Here is a 21685-nt window from a genome sequence, read left to right as displayed (position 1 = left end):
TCTGGCCATAAATTCAGGATATTTTGACTTTTTTTGCTAGAGAAAGCTCCAATCTATATTAAAGCAGAAATTTTCTTTTATTCTATTTATTCTATTATAATCTGTGCTATAACATCCTAAAGAAGAAACTAGAGCTATTGCTTATATATCCTCATGAACATATGCTTAAGTAAGAGCTGAATGTAATTTGAATGCTACAGTTTTGAATTTAAAAGTAATTAGTTCAAACAATCTCATGGACAATCATTCTCAATCACATTGGGGGAAAAAAACCACACCAAAACACCAAAAAACCTCAGAGATGCTATTCCTTAAATTTGCTAAAAACCAAAAGGATGCACAAGCAGCCTTAAAACAGAGAACATCACGGCATATTGGGAACAGCAGCTCCTGCACAGGTATCATAAGAGGTTGGCTTGCTTTGGCTCTCCACTCAGAGGAGAGTGAGGATGGTAGAGCTTTCAACTGTTCCTAACCACGCAGTGGGCACATGCACCTAAATATCAATGAACTCAACTCAGAGGCAACTCATTCTAACTCTAGGGTCTTCCCAGTGGATTGGGCTACTAAGGTATTATGATGATCCAATCCTTCAGTTTTCCTTTGAATATTGGTTTAAACTGCTGGTTACAGAATCTGTAAAGTTTGCTGAAGACTTATCTTTTCCAGTTTGTAAAAGGTTATGGATCCATGACGAAGACTCTAAAAGCAAAGATAACCAACTGAATTGAAATTGCCTTCCATAGATGCAACTATTTAAGCAGAGATACATGCAAAAGAATTCAAACAAGGAAAAAATGAAATGGATTTTGGATGTTGCTTGCTACATTAAGTGTGGCATGTGTATTAGTGGATGGTATCCAAGAACAACCAGCAATTTACTGTTTTGCACTGTAACACTTGTCAATCAATTTCATGCAAGACTTCGGGCTGAGAAAGGACAAGGGTAACAGTAATACAGTAATGTAATTACTTGGTATACATGTATATTTTGAAGAGTCTGTCTAATTTATATTTTGAAATCCAAACATTCAACCTCAAACTGATGCAATTTAATTGTCTTGCATGTGAAGATACACTGTGTGCAGCACAAGAATTTACAATTCTCATTATTCTTCATTCTATGTGCTGGAAAGAATCCCTTCATTCCTTCTCTTGCTCAAAAAAATCAAATATTTACAGATGTTTTTTTCAAGGAAGAACACAAAACTGGGAGAAGAGCAACATCAAAGCAGACCAAAGTCAGAAAGTTCTTCATAAAAACCTGCTTTCTGCAAAAACGTACTTTGCTACGAAATGACCTATCCTGTGAAAAACGTGTTCTCTTGTCTCCTGTGATGTCACCATTGAAAGACTGCTGAGATGAAGTTGTTTGGATAAAGATGTTGACACATATGACACACAAGGGCTCAGCTGGTTGTGGACACATTGCTCGAGCTTAGTCACACGCTTTTGTTTTCCTTTCTGGATTTACAGAATTAGAGAACAAGGATCATATATATGAAGTCACAGAAGGAGCAAATGCAAGGAGAGTCATCTTAGCAAACACATGCAAAAGTTTTAAGAGCAGCAAAAGGTGGTAGGCAGTAGATGGTTATGTATGCAAAAAAAATTATTCTTGTTTCACAGAAAAAAAGACTCCCATTACCTCATCTACATTTTAAGAAGCAGATTTCAGTTATGAACTGCTCTTTGCTTGCAAAAAACACAGAGGACCCCTTTAGTAAGCAACGGTAATGCATGAGAAGAAAGAATTTTATTCGCTAAGAAACCAAAACAAACACACAGAATGTGGGTTTCTGTTTGGGTTTCTTGACTATACCACACACTGGACATAGGGAACTGCAGCTTTGATTTTTCCAAATAAAACAGATACCTACCATCATCACGGCCAGACTGAAAACTGCTGCCCCTTTTCAATGAAGCAGTTTGACTGAGATGGCCAATTGGTGATGAACGCACATCACTGTCCAGGTCTAACATGGGGCTGTGGAGCAATGAGTTGCCTAGGGAGAGAGGAAAAAAGTTATAATGAATTTGCAAATCAATTGACATGGAACTGCATGCTGCACATGGAATTCTAATTTAATTCTGAAGTGATACAAGACAATAGTTACAAGACAATAGTCCTGCTTCGTTAGACTGTCTGTTAATCTACATAAACGCTATTCAGTAACACCACTATTGACTGGAGTAGAAAAGCCAAAACCACAAGTACCATGTGGGAAATACCATTCTTTGGTCTGTATGTTTCTCTGTTTTTACTTTAAGTAACGCGCTACAATTAGTTGCTTAAAAGCCAGAAATAAATATGTATTTATGCCATTAGTGATATGGCACACTTTTTTTCTGGTGTATGTCTAAATATTCAACAGCAACAACTTCTTGTGCCTCCAGATGAAGCAGTTAAGGGCAGAGTGTTCAACTACTTCTTAGCTGTTTGACCTATTGTCCTGGTTTTGGCTGGGATAGAGTTAATTTTCTTTCTAGTAGTTGGTATAGTATTATGTCCTGGATTCAGTATGAGAAGAATGTTGATAACACACTGATGTTTTCAGTTGTTGCTGAGTAGTGTTTAGACTAAGTCAAGGACTTGTCAGCTTCTCATGCCCAGACAGCAAGAAGGGTGGAGGGGCACAATAAGTTAGGAGGGGACACAGCCCAGACCGCTGACCCAAACTGGCCAAGGGGGTATTCCATATCATGTGAAGTCATGCCCAGTATATAAACTGGGAGGAGTTGGCCTGGGGAGGTTGGGGGTGAGGCAGAAATTGCTGCTCGGGAACTAACTGGGCATTGGTTGACGAGTGGTGAGCATCACTTGTTTTGTATATTCCAATTCTTTTATTATTATTATTATTGTTATTTTATTATTATTATCATTATTATTTTCTTCCTTTCTGTCCTATTAAACTGTTCTTATCTCAACCCATGAGTTTTACCTTTTTACTTCTGATTCTCTTCCCCCATCCCCCTAAGGTGGTGGGGGGGGAGGTGAGTGAGCAGCTGCGTGGTGCTTAGTTGCTGGCTGGGGTTAAACCACGACAGTGTGGGGCACAAAGGGTTGAGATAACGACAGATCTGACCAGACAATGTTAAAACTAATTTGTTACAAGCATTCATTATATTAGTTTAATAGTCGCTAGTCACAATGGCCATTTATTGGCTCTTAGAGTTGTGGCGCTCATTTTTAAGAGTTCTGTTATGTATCATGTCACTTGCTGTATATAGTCCCTGTGCTGCTGCTTATCATCTGTGGGAGGTAGAGTTCAGGTAGAAGCAATACATCCATCATGAAGCAGATGAACTAATGGCATTGTATGCTTCTGCATGTCTGTAAAACATCCAACACTTATACATATCCACAAACACACAAAATATTTCCCGGTGAACCAGTTACTGTTACCAAATAATTATTTTTTTTTTCCTTTGGATGCCTGTCCGTATGTAGGTCACTATTACCAAGTCCTAAGCAATGATCTAGTCTGGTAGAGGTGGATACTTAGAGTCTAATGTATATTTTGGAAAATAACCATATCATAATGAGCAGAACATGATGATTTTTTAATGTACTGTAACATTGCCAGTATTTCTCTTAAAGTCTAAATTGCTGCTTCATGCGTTTCACTATACAGATACATTTCTGAAAGTAACCATCAAAAATGATTTCAGCATTGGCCAACTGAGCTGTAACAGCTAAACTTCAATTAATTACAATTCATAGAATTACAGAACAATCCAGGTTGGAAGGGACCTTGAAAGATCATCTGGTCCAACCTTTTGTGGGAAAGGGAGCCTAGGTGAGATTATCTAGCACCCTGTTCACTTGAGTCTTGAAAACCTCCAGCAATGGAGACTCTACCACATCCCTGGGGAGGCTGCTCCAGTGATTGATTGTTTGTTCTCACAGTATAAAAAATAAATAATTCTTTCTTACATGAAGATGAAACCTCTCCTGGTAATTCATGCTGAATTTTGTAGTGAGAATCTCAGTGTTGAGTTTATATTGCTTGATCTTTTCCATCAATACCAACATTCACTTAAAATAACGGAAAGGCCACACAGTAAGAGCACCAGCTGCAACATTGCAATGCTCAGATTCAAGAGTAACACAAAGTAAAAGGGATTTGGAGAATATTTATTCCAAATTTATGCTGCTGTCAGACCAGTATGGCAGTAAAGATATACCTAGTCACTTTACTTCAACAGCTGGGGCTTAAAGAGCAATATTAAGTATTGTAAAACTTTTCACAAACTTCCAATAGGTGACAGCATTGAGTTTTAGTTCCTTTTGAAAGAAGTTCTTCCTCCCATAATTCTTTAACCACTTTTAAAGAGATTTCCTGTGGCCTTTCACTGTGGCCTCACTGAAGCGTTGTCATTATTGAGCTAACTGTCAGTTCCTCCATTCATCTTATTACTGTTCACATCATAAAACACCTAAGTAAATAGATCCATTTGCTATGTAGTTCACAATTACGACTGACACTGCATTAACAGACTTAGTGAACCCATCTGGGCTATCTTTAGCCTGTTCTATCATTCTGTTGACTATTTAAATCCTACACCACTTATTAAAAACAATGTGTCTTTATGACACCTTTAAAATTGATGAGTTTTCAGCAATATGGACTCTGCTACAGTCACTTAAGTATATTATCCACTACCACCATTGAGAAGTTCTACAATGAGTTTGAACATGAATTTGGGGAAAGACTTTTCCTCCTGAATGAACTAGAGATACAGAATAATAAGGATAAAACCTAAAGCTATCAGAAGCTTTTAAAGTAGGTACGGATGCTGCAAGTGGAAATACTTAATTATGGACACATACTATGCAACTGCCCATGTAGTAGAGATCTGCGTCAGGTCACACATCTTGTGCATCTATGATTTAAACACCTATGACTTCTAAAACATATCTTAATTATTACAAATTTATAACATTAACTTCTGTGAAAGTGTTCCAGCAAGCCTGCAGAATGAAGTAAAACAATAACCATTTCTCCCTCTTCAGATTAAAAAAAGCATGCATTCAATATCTTACAGAGATTCTACCCAGAATAAAAAGAACATTATATAGAAGACCCTGAGAAATTTTAAGTACCTTGCATAGTTCTTGGGCTTATATAAGAATTTGACTCTGAGATTCTACATATCTGCATTTTATTTGGGTGAAAAAAAAAAATGTATGCCAAGGACAAATCAGAATTGTCATAGGCATTGCTAGTTAAAACATGTAAAAAAACCAAACCAGAACCAAAAATCTAAAAGTGCAGCAATGTTATCTTCAAAAAAACAATTAGAAAAAGCCATGACACACCAAAACTTCCCTCTTCAATGTCTTCATATAGAATTTAGGCTCTCACCCTTCAAATACCTTGTTAATATGAGGAATTTCTTGTAAACAGATGGTTTCTAAAAATGACAGTACCCATTAAACCTCAGAATTAAGAAAACCAGACACACTTACCAAAACATCTTAACGTGAATTAGTTCAATTAAAACCATTTAGCCTGAGGTAGCTGAAAACCTGAAAATTCTGTATTGCTGCTGATACACTAACCCCATGCCGCCCAAATGGTTTATATATTCACGAGCAACAGAAAACATGTAAGAATACTCTCTTGTTCCACCAGAAAAACCACATCATCAGTTTGCAGCCATACCAGGAAAAGAAAGTTTAACATGAACTAATTTCTTAATTGGTTGTCTAGCATTACGAGCAAGTATAACACAGCAGCAGGGAACTACAACAGCACATATACCCTCAGGACTAATAAACATCTGGACTACATTAGCAAAGCTGATTTTGCTTTCACCCGACCAGAAGATAGCGCTTGAAGACTGCACACTAATGCATACACTTTGTAAAAAAGCGAAGAGTTAACGTACAAACAATTTTTCTCCCATCCTAACTCGTTTCCACTCTGGAGCCAGCAACTTAAATTTAGTGTCATAGTAATACAATGAACTAGCATTAGTATGGACTTTAGACAATAATATTTATAAACCTAAATAAACTACCCAAATAATAATTTACTGCCTAGTTATTATTTGATTTGTGTACTATTTCTACATTCTTAGATCCTGAATATAGGACAGGAACAAACTAAAGTTTCAAGAAATTAACTTTTGACTGTCCTCACAGGTTTTAAGATGTTGTATAAACAGCATGAACAACACATTCCTGGCAGATCAATTTTTTTTTTTTTTTTTTAAATATACTGCATCTTTGAAGTTACAGAAGGTTGTTTTTTTCCCAAAATACAGCATCTACATGGAGCATATCTGTCAGTGACTCCCGTGCCAACTGTATATTTAACCAAGGAAACACAGGAAAAATAAATGTATTACATTCTGCTCTTCCACCAAATGGTCATAACAAACCAGATGTATAATTAAAGCCTTATTACATTTACATTTGTAAAATCATGAGAAGATCAAATAAGAAGCTTTAAGGATCTTAACATGGCTTCTTCTAAAAAGGATTTTACTGGGTTTCAACTTTTTGTGCACAGATATTTTAAGACATACATAGAATGAAATAAAAACATTCAGATACTGTGTGAAATATAAATAGTTCAACGGTTTTGTTCAGACCTCTTCTGTTCTAGTGCGGTAAGATGTCACCAAAATAAGGATCTAGGGAAAAAAAAAAGTGCAATGCTTTTTGAGGTCATTTATTTAATTTGTGCTTTCACTTTCTGTAAATCAAAAGCCACCTGTGCTGACCCCTAATTGCAGGTTTCCTCTAATTTTATCAGTAGTGGAGTTGCTACCGGGTACTTATGTGCCTGCAGTACCTATGGCTCATGTACGTACCTTGACCCCATTTTTTGAGATGTTACCTGCAGGCAGCATATTGCAGCCTCAGTAAAAAAAGACAATGTGAAGTTTTCCTAAAATAGATTTTTTCCACGATCTGCAAACCAGTCAATGATTTAAGTCTTTAAAAGCAGCTTTAAGTTCTTATTTCAAAACTATTACTAAACTGAGTATAAAAATTATTCTGCAATATCCATTTTTCCACAACTTTCTCTTTTTCTTTTTTTCCCTTGCAGTCTAACAGGCAGAGGTTTCTCATGGGAGTCACACATCTCTCACCTCCCTTCTGTAACCCAGCCTCAGTCACTCTGCAATTCTGCCAGCCCGGTGCATCACTTGTGTGACATTCAGCTAAAGGTTTATACAAAAGCTATTGGTCAATCAGGAGATAATATAGTGCCGGTACTTTTTGCAGCGATAAAGAAAATTGTGAACAAGTGACCAACCTCAGGCTGAACAGTTTTTCTGTGCGATTTTCCATGGTAAGTCAAACATCAGTCATTACGCAGACTTGTTCATATACAGCATGTATATGAGCAAGATTAAATTAATAAAAAAGACCCTACAGATGTGCAACCAGGTGAATACAGTTACTGTATTCTTTCATCCATTATGTATCTTAGAGTGACTTTTCTCACAGGCTACAATAGCGAGGGAAGGCTGATCTATAGCCTCTGGACTCTCTGAAGGGCAGCAGACTTCCTTACCACCCTTAAACACCTTTGAACATTTTTTCCTGTGCACAGCGGGCCCTTGTCCTGTGCTACAGCCTGACCACCCACTGTTGCTTGTTGACCAAACACACAGTGCCTGGAGCCCGCGCTGACACAACCGGGATAAGATTCCTTTCAAGCACACCGCATTGAGAATTTCAATTTGTCTAGGCAAGAAATTAGGTGAGCAGGAGAAATTACCAAAAAATTAACCTGCTCAACAGATGAATGACTGCATTTTCTTCTTTTTCTTGAATACTTTTTCTTTCTAACCTTACATTTATGAGGAATCTGAAATTTTTAAATGATCAAGAAGAAAATGTTGTATTTCTAGCAGAGATATGAGTGTGGAAGATTAAAATTGCTGCACTCTATGGAAAAAACATGTTTGGAATACATTTAAAAATGAATGTTTTTTTAAGTCATAAGGCTAGTCTTTGTTATACTGAATATATTTATCCTGAAACTATTTTTCAGTTTACCACAAAAAGGGTAATTGGACTAATTATTTCTAGTGGTGTTGTAAGTATTTCACAGCCTAAGGGTAAGCCTTATTGTCAGTCCTGCAGGCCAAAAAATACCGAAGCAAGAGCCAAACACCTCAAGTTCAGCACATAAATAAAAATGACGTCATTTTACTAGCACTAGTAAAATGCACCAGCGGACATTAAGATCTTCAGCAATGTTGAAAACAACCTGCTTTTACTTAATTGCCCGAATAAGAACTTAAAAGACTGGAGCAGACACCAAGGTAAAAATCTGGCCACAGAAGAGTTTCACTTTATCTTCAATAGTACTCATCTTTTCAATTTTGATTTTAAACTACCTCTGCTGCTTTTTAATCGCAATACTTACTGTCTTTATAATACTTCAAATATTATTTAAAGTATTAATAAAACAATAATGCCCCCTGCATTTCTGAACATGTCAGATTCTACTAAAAATTCTACATAATGGCAAAGTTACAGATACAGGTGGTAAAAGTGGAAAACAAATCCAGTGTCAGACTTTGTACTAATCAATTTTTATTTTATTTTATTATTTTTTTTAAATTAATAACCCATTAAGGGTTTGCTTGACATCTGCTGTCAAAAGGGTATTTCTGCTATGGACAAGGGATGTGGTTTAGACATGAAATGGCTCCCAGCTGCAAGAAGTCTTCTTCCAGATGTACAGTAAGCAAAGGCAATGGAAGAGAACCAGCTGCTAGGATAACAAATTGAAAAGGCCCTTTTGACACAAGCCTTGCTGGCCTGTCTGATCTAACAAAGATGGATCATTCATTGCAAGGTGAATAGAATCTCAGTGTGGCACAGAAGAAAGAGCAACATGTCTAAGCATCCATCTCGCTCCTTCACGCTACATACAGCTGCTGTTACTCTGGCAGAGAAAAACCCTGCAGTTTTTTTTACAATATATGGAGAGCTGTGCATCATACTCTTGAGTACTGCAAAAATCATATTTTTTTTTCCAGCAATAAGAACTACAATAAAAATCATAATGACTGAACTAGTATACTCCCGTTTCAAGAGCTGTTGCCATGTTGGGAACTTTAACAGGTCGTATATTATAAATTTTGTAACCCGAAGTGCAGCAGAAAGATCCTACCACAACTGTGTTAGCGTTTTCATTTACAGTTTTAGTCTGTAAAAGTTATTAACAGATAGATTATTTGCAATAATGTTACATAATATCTCAGAAAGACCTGTTATGAAATGAAGACTTTTTCAGTCAGTTTGATGATAACTGGATTAGAGTCCCTATCCATTTTAGCTCAAAGGATCATGAAACCTACTAAGCCACTATTAAAGTCTAAGCAAATAACCACTGGCCACACAGAAAACAGACTTAACCTCCATAGCTTCTTTCCCTGATACTCATATTAAGAATCCCATTGCCTAACTCATTTTGGCTATCTGCCCAGTGCCCCAGGCAAATTTTAAACTAAACCTCATTTATTTACATTTATTTTCATGTCATTTTACATCATTATATCCCCCATGTTTCCTGTACTCCAACAAGTCTGGGAAGCATAAACCATAGTGAAAAACTACAATTACACCCTAATAATAGGGGAATTGCCAAGTAAAGTTAAAAATTACAAATATGTAAAATCTTAATTGAAGGAAATCAGTTACTACCTAGGTTTGAAAGTTACTACCCAGGTTTTTACAAATCATAAGTTCAAAGTTCAGAAGCAGCAATTCAGACTTTAGCAAATACAAGGCATAAAATACCAGCACAATTCAATTTATCATTCAACTATCTCTTGCTATAGATTTAAGAAAGTTTTGAGTGAGCACAGTGCTCTTTCATGTTAAGCTTTATATTCATAGCCTTCAAAAAATGCTCTTTTCCCTGTCTATTCAGTCTCATGCATTTCCCTCTCTCTGACATATCTACATAGTAACAGCAGCAAACTGGCTTTGCCTACTTCATATCCTTCCAGTGGGCAGCAACAGTGTGGTGTGACTGGATTTGAGAGGAATCCATCAATGCTTCAGGAAATAACTTCATAATCATACAAAAAAAAGTTTCAAAAACAATAAGGGAACACAACTGCCTATTCCATTAGTAAGGCAGATACATTAAACAAAACATAAAAAGATAATAAATACATATATTTCCAGGCATTACTATGTCAGCAGAGCTACAGCTCCAGTCAGCTGCACATAGGTCCTGTACTACAGCTGCACCTTTAATGGAAGAATCTGACCATCAAGGAAGCAGGAGGACACCTTAATGTAAAGACAGAAGCATGGGAGCTTTACGATTTGGACATCCCCTGTACTGCCTCATGCTCCTACTAAGACTTCGGCTATGCTGTTTGGTCTCTTTGTCCTGGCTGCTCATACTTCAGGGTACTTCAGAGCAGGAGAAGTTTTGATCTGCTGTCATAGATGCATATTCACTCACTCCGTAAAACTCCGGGCTTGGATTCCAACAGTTTCTCATAATATGAACATCACCTGCCCGCATTTTTTTTTTTTTTATCTCAAAATCTGCTATGGCTATACAGAGCAAGAGATAAGATAGGCTAAAGGCAATGACGGGTAACAACAGCCATAACTGAGCATGTAAGGAAACATTAATCTACATAATTCAAGACTAATCAGCAAACCACCAGGGTTGTTTAAACTGAGGGGAAGCAGTACATTAATACACATACAGAGATATTCTTTAAGGGAAATACACTCCAAAATGCTGCTGTAACGTACTTCATACACAGGACTTGAGAAAATTCCCCATCCTTCTTGTACCCATTGAAATAAATGCAACCAATTAACTAGTGATCAGATTACCACATCTTTTACAATTAATAATTGTCTATTAAAATCAAAGGAAACATCCAATTGAATAATTTGCTGTTGCTAGTTGTCAGCCTTTAAGTCACACCGCCAGATTATCTGACAAAGCTTAGCACAGCTTGATTCACCTTTCAGTTTTTGGAAATAATATTAACACAAGTTGGATTAACTGAAAACAGACAGTATTTGAAACACATAGGACTTCTGCTAACCCCTGAAACAAATTCCAGGAGAGCACTCCAAGACCATTACAACCCTGTAAACTTGCCAGAGTTTCTTCTTTAAGCCTGCAGAGATTGTACTATGCTATGATACTTCACAGTTCTAGGACATGCTTACAACTGCCGAGTATTTCTACAAAAAGGAGTTAATCTCTAGTAATATCCAAGCACAGTGGCTTTTTTTTTTTTCTTTTAAACTTTTCATGTGATAGTACTACTGTGAGTGAAGGAGTCACAGTCGGATCAAAAATATATACTTAGATATAAAACCAAAATAAACATGTATTTAAATACATCTCTAATACACAATTTTCTGATAGCACCTTCAGCCACCTCAGCATGTATATTAGCATGCACTTTTCAACTATGCTTAGATGGGCCTTAAAAGTATAGTTATTAATAAAGGCAATCATCAGACAAAGATAAAGAACCTACAAAGGAGGTAGAAAAGTAGATTTACTTCTTGTCAATATTGGGAATTTGTCCTGAGTGCCATTATTAGTGGTCTGGATGAGATGATGTGTCACTAAATCTCTTAAAGAAGACAGGAGAAGATGCTATTTCTAAATAAGAAAATGAAATTATTTAAGCTGTAATGACTAAAGGATCAGCCCCCTAGCAGTGTGGAGACAACTGGAACAATTCTGTCCCACAGAGTACACTGTTGGCTTGTCATATCAGTGACTGAATTTGGAGTAAGTTCTCCTTAGAATTCACTTAGGTTTGGTTTTTAGCTTGTTTAGCAAAAAATGGCAATGATAACCTTCCCATCCTGAACACATCATGGCCAGCAAACAAATTCTTTGAGAATTACTTACTGTTTGACAATCAGCTACAAAAATCCTGTCCAGAAAGTCTAATAGAGTTTTCAAAAAAGACTTTTCTAGGTAAGAAAAGCAAAGGCTCTCGTCTAATTCCAAATCCATTTCATGTAGTAAAATTCATGTGCAATAACTCAGAGCACAGCTCTGCTTTGAAAACTAATAAAATAGCAGCAAAATGCTTTGGCACAAATTCAGTGGAAAAATTGTGCACAAATGCAAAAATAGATGCAGTCTGCTACTGAGGTTTAAGTTCACTATGCTGAAAAGTTTTGACTCAGTTTGAACCAGATTCACAGTCAGCAGAAGAAATAAGCTAAGAATAGCCAGAAATTGTTGCTATGTTCAAGGTGGAACTGTAATTGCTGCTGCTTATTCCAGCATATGCAGACTACCATCAGCTAGAAACAATGTCTACTATCCCTGTTGAAAAGGGAAACCTAGAAAAAGTTTTAATGCCCTTTTCATTAGAGTATCAGCTTTATGACCCACCTCTTCCTCCAAATGCTTGATATACAAAATAATCTTTTTTGGAAGCATGTTTTAAGTGGAGTACTTTAATGTTTGAAAATTTATTACTATTTTCTCTTAAAAATAGCCTGCGAACTTATGAACATACAAACCACATTTCTAACTTGATTAGATTCCTCAGTCTTGCATAACCGATTTGATATCTATGAGTAAAAACCCCACACTTTTCCTGTTTGAAAAGCATACATCTATTAAAGTAGATTAAAATACATTCCATGTCTCTGATCACAATCAGCATTGTAACTACTTGGCAGTTAAAACCAATTCTTCTAAGTTTTCTTTTTTCCTTCTCCCATCTAGTATATGCCAAAATTAAAGATCTATGGAAAGGAAAAATCACTTTTAGCAATCTTCCTTTGTCCTACTGGATACTAAGTGAAAAATTCCATCAACTTGGATCAATTCTTGAGTATTTTACGATTGTAAAAAAATCTACAATGTACAAAAACTACATCAGTAAGGACCACATAAAAGGCTAGAAGAAAACTATTGAAATTTGATGAGCTTTTTAATAAAAGTGATAATATATTAGTATTTGTTTCATACATGCACTAAATATTAACTATTCATACATGCATTTACTGGACATTCAAGTTATTTAAATTCCCTCTTCTGTGAGTCAGAAAAAGCTGCTAACATAATAGCCCCTTTGATATTAAGGCTGAGGTAAGCAGATTTGTTGCAAGAAAAACACCAAACAGGTTGAGATTTTCAAGACAAGCCTAGGAATTTATAGACACATTTTCCATTCATTTACTGGAGCCTGCATATCAGAATTATACAGACTACTGAAAAAAGCGTTGAGCACTTAGTATCTTCGTGCCCCTATTTTTCTTGCTAAGAAGCCGAGAGATGGCTATATAACATTTTGCACGTGAGAGAAGAAAAAGAATGCTTAGAATTGTTAACCATGGCTGTTTTTACAAGCGAGTTTTGCTCCTGGTAGCTGTATATTGCAGGGGTGGTGGTCGTGATGTCTCAGGGTTTTGACAAGGAAGGAAAATGGGGAGGTTTTGGAAACATTCTGAATTTTGACCAAGAGGCCAAGAAACTAACCTGGTGTTCCAGCAGGTCCCACAGCACTTCACACCGTGTTGTAGATCAAAGACAGTCTGTGCAAGCTTTAAGCTAAAACTTACTGACATCACTGTCATATGTGATGCACCCTGTGAACTCTATACCTGATATTGTAACCTCTGCTAAGGAGAGTTGAAGCCTCCTGCAGCAATTTTACAGCACATTTCTGCAGCAGATCCAACTTAGTAAAATTTTTATGGTTTCTCAGAATAGAACACCTTATTTGGTTTGGTACACACATGCACTAACACTAAATATGGAAGTTACCTATAAGCCAAGAGAGACCAGATTCCCATATGCCTACTCATTTCAGAAATAGCAGCAAACTCCGTAAGACTTCTTGAGAAACAAGACACTACTTGCCATTTTCTAGTTTGAAAATCCAGTTTTCAGATTTTACTACTAGAAATGCCAGGCCCATAGCCTCCCACCTATTCCCTTTTGAAAATACACTGATGTGATGGATCATGTAAACTGGTAGCTAAGCTGCTGCCACCCCTGAAAGCAAGGACTAAGTATTCGTATTGGTCTTAATATAACATTGTCTATATATCCCATTTGTCTAGCTCACAGGTCTGTGCTCAACAGTATAATCTAAATTTTATAACTGCACATGAACAAAGAACATGAGAACACCATATTATCACTGCATATCAAGAGATTACACATTATTCCACTATGCACCAGTGCCCTGCATGTCCACATACTAACGGCATATCTTGTGATAAAGAAATCTAATGGCAGATTCAGACAACAGTCCAAACTTCATGTGACCTCAAAGAACTATTTTGAGAGGACAGTAAACTTTAGATAGATGATTGAAATTTAATGCTTTTCCCATGTAAAGAGCTTAAAAGTTGTAAGTTAAACACAAAGAAAACTCCAACTGCTGTTTTGTTTTTATAATAAAGAAAAAAAATACAAGTCAGTATTCAACTTTGTAAAAAGCTATCAAAATTGATGGGAAAAACCCCCAAATATCATTTGTACACTAAAACTTGTCAAATAAAAGGCAATGCCAAATTCCTAAGTGTCAAATATATATATATATAAACAAAAATACATTCTTGCCTTTTTGTTCTTTAACATAGCTCTCTTTACAGTTGTGCATGAGCTGCAGAATCCACTGATGTTGAGCACCAATGCACTGCCAAGCAGGGTCCCCAGGCGCATGAAGATCAGAAAGATATCTGTAAAACCCAGTCCAAAAATCACAGCTCTGACTTGACACACTGAAGGCCTCATTAAAACAGACCAAAGATGTATGAAGAAGTTTTTTTTTTTTTTTACATAATTTTAAAAATTCAAGAATAGTTAAGATACACTCATACCCAATGCAAACGCAAGTCTTTGCATTCTCCCCTCCTCATTTAGTGAGGCAAAATTCATCAAAAAAACTTGTAGAAATAAACAACTGTATATATTTATTATCACATTAATATGTACTTTCAGTTGTGCCTCTACTAAAGTACTTGGGAAACCAAGCTCTTTATCTGTCAAGGTTGCTGTTCAGTACTTCGTGTTTCACTTGGAATCAGTGATGATATCTCAAGAACGTGAAGTATGGTATTTTTCTTCCCACTTTACATGTCCTGATTGTATCATCATGTAACCTTAACAAGTAAATACAGAAGGAATTAATTTTTGGCGGCTCATTAATTTTAGCACAAACAATATAAAACAAGCTCCTGGGTTTGTTTTTTGCATTAGGATGAGCACACACAGTCTGGGGAAAACAAAACAAAACAAAAAAGTGGGAGGCAGGGAGAGATAATAAAAATAATTAGGGCTTCTAATATGTCTGTCTTTAGCCAGAGAGGAGTATTTGAAGCCAGCTGTTGTGATTCCAAAGAGAACACAGAAGTAATACAGTCTAACGTATGGCATTCAAGACTATCTGATGACAGTACTTTCAAAAGAGTATTTTCAAAAAAGCAGTAGCTGCTCTACTATTTAATGTGCTTCATTACATTCTGCATTAATGAGACTTGGGACAGATTAAAAAGTTCAGGATGCTCAAGGTGAAGTACACTGATTTATTATCTTAAGCAGTGCAGGGAATGTTTCACTCCTCCACAAAAGCTGTATTACTACAATAATACCTAATGTTAATTAGGACTCTGTTGCAAAATTCTGTCTTTGAGAACTGTCTACAGTTGAACAAAAAACAAACTGTCAAAGTAGGATTGGTTGGATGGATGAGAACATTGCACAACCAACCATTTCGACAGGGTGACATTTATAAATTATAAGCTCAAAGCCTTCCTCGGTGTTAAGGGGGACTTTAGTCTTTGCTTAGGCACAAAATAAAATAAAATTACCACTGGTCTTGGAAAAAAATACATCTACTTGACTGTTAAGTGATATGGTAAACTGTTTCTGAACAGTATAAAATAACTACTAGTGTGAATACCATAATAAAATGAGAGGACAATATGAACTGAAGGCCAATTATGGAGATAAACACTGAATAGCTGAGGGGGAAACCCACAGTATTTCAGGTCTTGCTCAGCCTCAGACACTGGAGGCACCCACAACAAACATATCAAGGAAAAAAACCCTCATAAAAAAAAGCAGATTTTATGCAAATAATTTTAAAACTAGGATTTGGTTTATTTGCTCTTATCTGAAGTGCTCTGAAGAAAGCTTTCTTCACACCTTGCCTCCAAAAAATTTACGCTAGTAAAACCACATTAACATATCTACAGTAGTAAAACTAATTTAATCGCTTTGTATGCTGGGATTATGTTAATTCATTAGAACTAAATTATTCCATATTTGTCCACTCCCTGTTCTTCTTCATTATACTGTTCTACATGCGGAATACATTTGGTAGTTACATTAGCACAGTCTGCTTTAACGTAGGCTGGGATATTTTTTAAAGATTAAATGCTTCAAGGTAAGGGGCTAGAGAAAAACAAAAAAACCCCCCTACACCAGAATCAAACACATATACAACTCTGATTCTTCCTTAGAACCGGTCATAAGACTTGGTTAGATAAAGAAGCTGCTCTTTAAGGTTTTCAAGGTTGACATAGAAAGGAAACAGTAGTGCCTTCTTCAGAGACACAAAACTTAAAACCCAGTTCCAATAAATAGGCAGTATTTATGTAACACCCCGACAAATGAGAAGCACTCTACATAAATGTATACTGGTCATTGTCTTCATAAACTAGCGTAACAAAGGGACCCAAGATATCAATACTGTACTTTTTCCTGTGCGACTGGGCCTGGTGAGCATACAAAACATCAAAGACCTCATGCAGGTGTCAAAATTTTAAGAATGCTTCTCTCACAGTGCATTTGGTCTACATCTTTTAAGATAACTGAAAAAAGCACTGAGAATGTCAAGCTCCACTAGGAACCCTAGTAACTGTCCTGGTTTCAGCTGGGATAGAGTTAATTCTCTTCTTAGTAGCGGGTACAGTGTGTTTTGGATTTAGTGTGAGAATAATGTTGATAGCACACTGATGTTTTAGTTGTTGCTAAGTAGCACTGATTCCAAGTTAAGGATTTTTCAGTTTCCTATGCTCTGCCAGCAAGCAGGTGTAACAAGAAGCTGGGAGGGAGCATGGCCAGGACAGCTGACCTGAACTAGCCAAAGGGATAGTCCATACCATAGAATGTCATGCTCTGTATATAAACTGGGGGGAGTTGACCAGGAGGCACGGACCACTGCTCAGGCATTGGTCAGTGGGTGGCGAGCAATTGCATCGTGCATCACTTGTCTTTTCTTGGTGGCTTCTTTGGTTTGGGGTTTTTGGGGGGTGGTGGTGTTTTTAATTTTTATTATTATTTTATTGTATTCATTTTCATTACGAATATTATTATTGTTAGTATTACATCTTATTCTATTTTAGTTATTAAATCAATCTTATTTCAACCCACGAGTTTTACTGCCTTCCCCACCCGCCCGATTCCGCCCCCCCGTCCCACTGAAGGGGGTGGGGAGTAAGCAAGTGGCTGCATGGTGCCTAGTTGCTGGCTGGGCTTAAACCACAACCGTAATATCCAAAACTCAAAAGCTTGCTAAGTAAAGCCATCAAATATTCCAGAGCACTCTAAAGTTTGGCTCCAAGGACTTTAAAGCAGGTTAAGGTCTACCAGTAGAAGAAGGTTCAACCGACTCAGGTCAGCATGCCTACAACAGACTTCAACATCAGCTTTGTGAATGACAGAAAACCTAGGAATTTCAATGAAAACTGGGGAACTGGTTCGCATTCATGAAATACAAAGGAACTACATTACTTAGACTGAATAGTAAAAGAGCCAAAACCAAATTTAAACAACAGTCTGGATTAAAACCTCCCTATTATCTGACTCACGATAATTCCATTTCAACACCAAGCCAAGCTGAAGTGTAAGACAAGTTAATAAGGAATCTACTTTGACACAGATCTGCAACCTGTGAGTGATCATTTCAGATGCAGCTTGCAGTATGATGATTTAGAGGAAGCAGCAGAATCTAAACATGCATTAAAGATCTTAAAAATTTAAATTCAAATCTCAATTATCCTTCATTAAATTATTCTCATTCAAGAACTGTTTTTCAATCATTCAATAAAGAATCAAGTACCAATCCATTGCCATTATATAATCACAAAATCTCAAAATACTCTACTTACAGCCTTGAAATTAGTATTTAGACCATAGTAAAAATATTCACTACCCTATTTAGGAAACAGATTTAAATACACATCTAACACCATATGTCTGATGAAGACACTAGTCAAATGATTACCTTATATAACGTTTCTGATCATGCAATGTTGATGGAGTTTCAAGCAGCTTATCTAACAGAAGTTCTCTTAGAGCTTCAATTCTGGTTTCAACTTCAGCATAATCTAGAAGTAGGGAGAGGAAATAAATCCAGTGTGTGCCTTCAGCAGTGGTATGAACGGAAAATTATGTTTTTTTCCTAGGACACCAGACACTTCTGGAGTTAATGTGGAAATCAATATAACTCATTTTATAACAAGCCACATCTGAAAATTTTGTATACAACAGTTCTACAAAAACAGAAAATTGGACTTTGAAGTCTTTCCAACAACATGCCAGTGAGAGATACCCAAAGTAATATTTTAAGTACTGTAACTCTTATGTCCAATAATACCAAGCCTTAATAAATAAAATTGGCTGTGATTTCACATTTTGTAATATTTACCTCACTCAAAAAACTTGCCAGAAATATTGCTTAGAGTAATTGGTTCCTATAAATCCATAATTTTACTGATTTAAAATCCATATAAAAGCCACATAAAGCTCTTTAGACTACTATGTGCTTTTAAGTCTTTAAGTTAAAAAAAGAAAAAGAAGCAAATAACAGAACCCATATCTTACATTTTTTGAATACCTGAACCTCTGTCTTTCCAAAGAGTGACTTGGCTTTTTCGTAGTCATTAATAACCACATCATAATCTCCCTTAAAAAAAAACAAACAAAAAACCCAAACATTTATATTTGTCAATAAAAAGTTAACAGGCTAATTTCAGCAAACAGAAAAGTATTTTTAAAGGATTATACCTTCTGGATATTTCTTTCAATATTCAAGGGAAGGTTGAAAAGAAATTTAAAACGCTGAAGGACATTAAGCGCGTTTCTCGTTGAATCAGCTTTGTCCTTGCGACCCAGCACTTCTTGGAATAAGGTATCTGCTGTGTTACTGGCTCCTATTTAAAAAGGATGAAAATAAGGAAAAGTAGAGTAAGTAATCAGTTCAAATGACATACAGATTTTCCTCCTTTTAATGAGTCATTCAAGTTTTTTTAGAGCAAGTGAGTAATTATTGCTAAATTTTTATACTTATTTTGTTCAACTGTGTTAACATTTTACAACTGATGAAATACTATTTCAAAGTGAACCACTTAGTATTTTAATGTGGTAAGACCCCTGTGCAATTAAAAACAATCACTCTTTCCTATTTCAAATGCTTAACTTTGTTGCAGATATTTTATAGTTTGCTTTGGCTCCAGGTCTACATTTTACAACTAAATTATGCATCTCAGGATACGGAAAGTCATAGCAAGTTTTCTTTTTAGAAAAGTGTAATTCCATTATGTTAATTAATGCCATAGCTTTAAGAGTTATCACTGGGTTTTGCAAACATTTTTTTGTGTGTGTTTTCAAACTAAGTCTTGAAAATTATTACAAAATTTGATATTTAAGCAAGTCACTTCAGAGTACCAAAGATTAAGTCAGAGACAATGGCACGACTGAAAGAAGTTTAACTAGCTGGTCACTGTTACAGAATGAATGCAAATCGTCTTCACATTGCATTAAAAGTCTTACTGGCTTCATCACATGCAGAATCAAGCCTTGGTCAACAATTTCATTCAATTAAGTTTCTATACCGTCTGTGAATATTCTTCAATAAATACATTAAATATAGCCTTAAAACCTTTTCTCTCCAGAGTAAAAAGCATTCTATTTTGTAACAAGGATTATTTCCCAACACAGACTAACAGAATTTCATTTATAGTAGGGAAGATTTACACTGCATGTGAATATTTGCATTTTTCAACTCAAGACTTATTTTTAATTAACAAAAAAAAAATTGGAACTGTTTTAGCCTTTTTGATCGTTGCATGTAGAAGTTTCTACATTATCTGGTCTAGTGACTATACTTTAAGCAAAGATGAAAAAAATTACATCAGTCTCGCTGGGTGGCTTGCATGCCATTTTCTCTAGTCAACACTGTGGGTGGCCTGCTCATGTTAAAAGTAGTCTTTGTAAAATAATTGCTATATCTAAATAATGTTTAAACTTTGTGGAAATTTTGAAGCCTTGATGTAAAAAAAGTTTTGTCAGGATAGCTATTTCTACTGCATACTATTTAGAATAGAATACTTTAATCCATTAAGGAGAAATGCACAATGAAAAGAGTTAGCTGGACATTTAAATACAGACCACTGATAAAGTATGATTTTTCTCCTGAGGTTATAATAAATGCTTGTTTTGTAAATCTTTCTAGTAACATTTGTTTTGTTTGAATTCATATGTTTCTTGTCCATTCTTTTAACAGCCAAGAAGCAATGAACTACATCTAGGAATTGAAGTTCTAGTCACAAAGCATTTTTAATTCAATGCAAATGTTTTTAAAAAGTAATTGACAACTGCAGGAAGAACACAGTGATTTCTGTCTTTAGTTTAAAACTACATGCCTTCATCTCTTTTTGAATTAATTTGCTGTAGAAATCTTCAATTCAAGTAAACTACTTTTTCCTATGGGCACTTTTTCTGTTTTACATAGAAGTTGAAATATATCAAGTTACTTATTAGTGTCTTAATGAAATTAAATAATTCATGCAAAACAGGTCTGTCTAGAAAGACATAAAAATATTGTAAAATCCATTGCCTTCTCACCCCTCCAAATGCTTTCTATATTAACAATCTTTATCTCTCGATTAATGATGAATAATCAAACCCTAAATAATACATGGATAAAGATTCAGGTCCTATATTGACTAATTATCATTTCAAAATAGATTATTCATGTACTGTGTGCAGATTTTTTTAACTTCAAAATAAAGCGCTAGTTATCTAACAGTTGTCTTTCACAGAGCCTGACAAAAACACCACATAATAGAATTTGACTCCTTTAAGATGCAACTCCTCATGAAATTCATTATAGCACACCGTGTTTTTATAAATATATATTTAATAGCTTGTTTAGCAATTAAATTTAGCAATTTCGCAAAACCTCCAACATTTATAATTCCACCTATAACACCAAATTGTGCTTCTACTATTCCATGCCAATTCAATCCAATGATTTGGCACGCTCTTAATGTACATTCAGACGCTGCGGAAAATATCCTTATTCTTAGGACTTTGTAATCAAGCTCACAACACCATTCTTCTCTCAAAATATGCACCTACAAGTCCACAAAATGTGAAATTTGACTAAAGATTTGAAGTAATTTTTGAAAGCAGGCCCTGTTACTCATGGATTATGGAAGCTTTTCAACGGTCAGACAAGAAACAAAGCTTTGATCCTAAACCACTTTGCATAATATTATTTACTCTTTTTAAGCCGTTGTATTCTTACTTCCCTGCCTCCCACCCATCATGACTTGCAAAGTACCAGGAGGAAAAGCAGCCAATTCTTTTCACAGCAGAGCCAAACTTAATACCACTCTGAAGTGCCTGGCACAAGCTCCTCTACAGATACAGCTTGAAAAAGACAG

At 35.9% G+C, this 21685-nt stretch overlaps 1 protein-coding gene across 5 annotated transcripts in view; it reads right to left on the bottom strand.

The window, feature by feature from the left end:
- EXOC2 (exocyst complex component 2) overlaps nucleotides 1-21685 on the bottom strand; it is a 517534-nt gene that overhangs the window by 62813 nt on the left and 433036 nt on the right. For all 5 annotated transcript variants that reach the window (XM_049823849.1, XM_049823848.1, XM_049823845.1 and 2 more), the window contains exons 8-12: nucleotides 19023-19168; nucleotides 18840-18921; nucleotides 18241-18343; nucleotides 14571-14689; nucleotides 1881-2006 (exon numbers count right to left, since the gene is read on the bottom strand). In XM_049823849.1, coding sequence (XP_049679806.1) covers nucleotides 1881-2006; nucleotides 14571-14689; nucleotides 18241-18343; nucleotides 18840-18921; nucleotides 19023-19168 — 576 coding nt within the window. The remainder of the gene's footprint in view (nucleotides 1-1880; nucleotides 2007-14570; nucleotides 14690-18240; nucleotides 18344-18839; nucleotides 18922-19022; nucleotides 19169-21685) is intronic.

Source organism: Accipiter gentilis, chromosome 20 (assembly GCF_929443795.1).
Source record: "Accipiter gentilis chromosome 20, bAccGen1.1, whole genome shotgun sequence".
NCBI classification, from domain to species: Eukaryota; Metazoa; Chordata; class Aves; order Accipitriformes; family Accipitridae; genus Astur; species Astur gentilis.
This window is presented reverse-complemented; position numbering and strand designations above follow the sequence as displayed.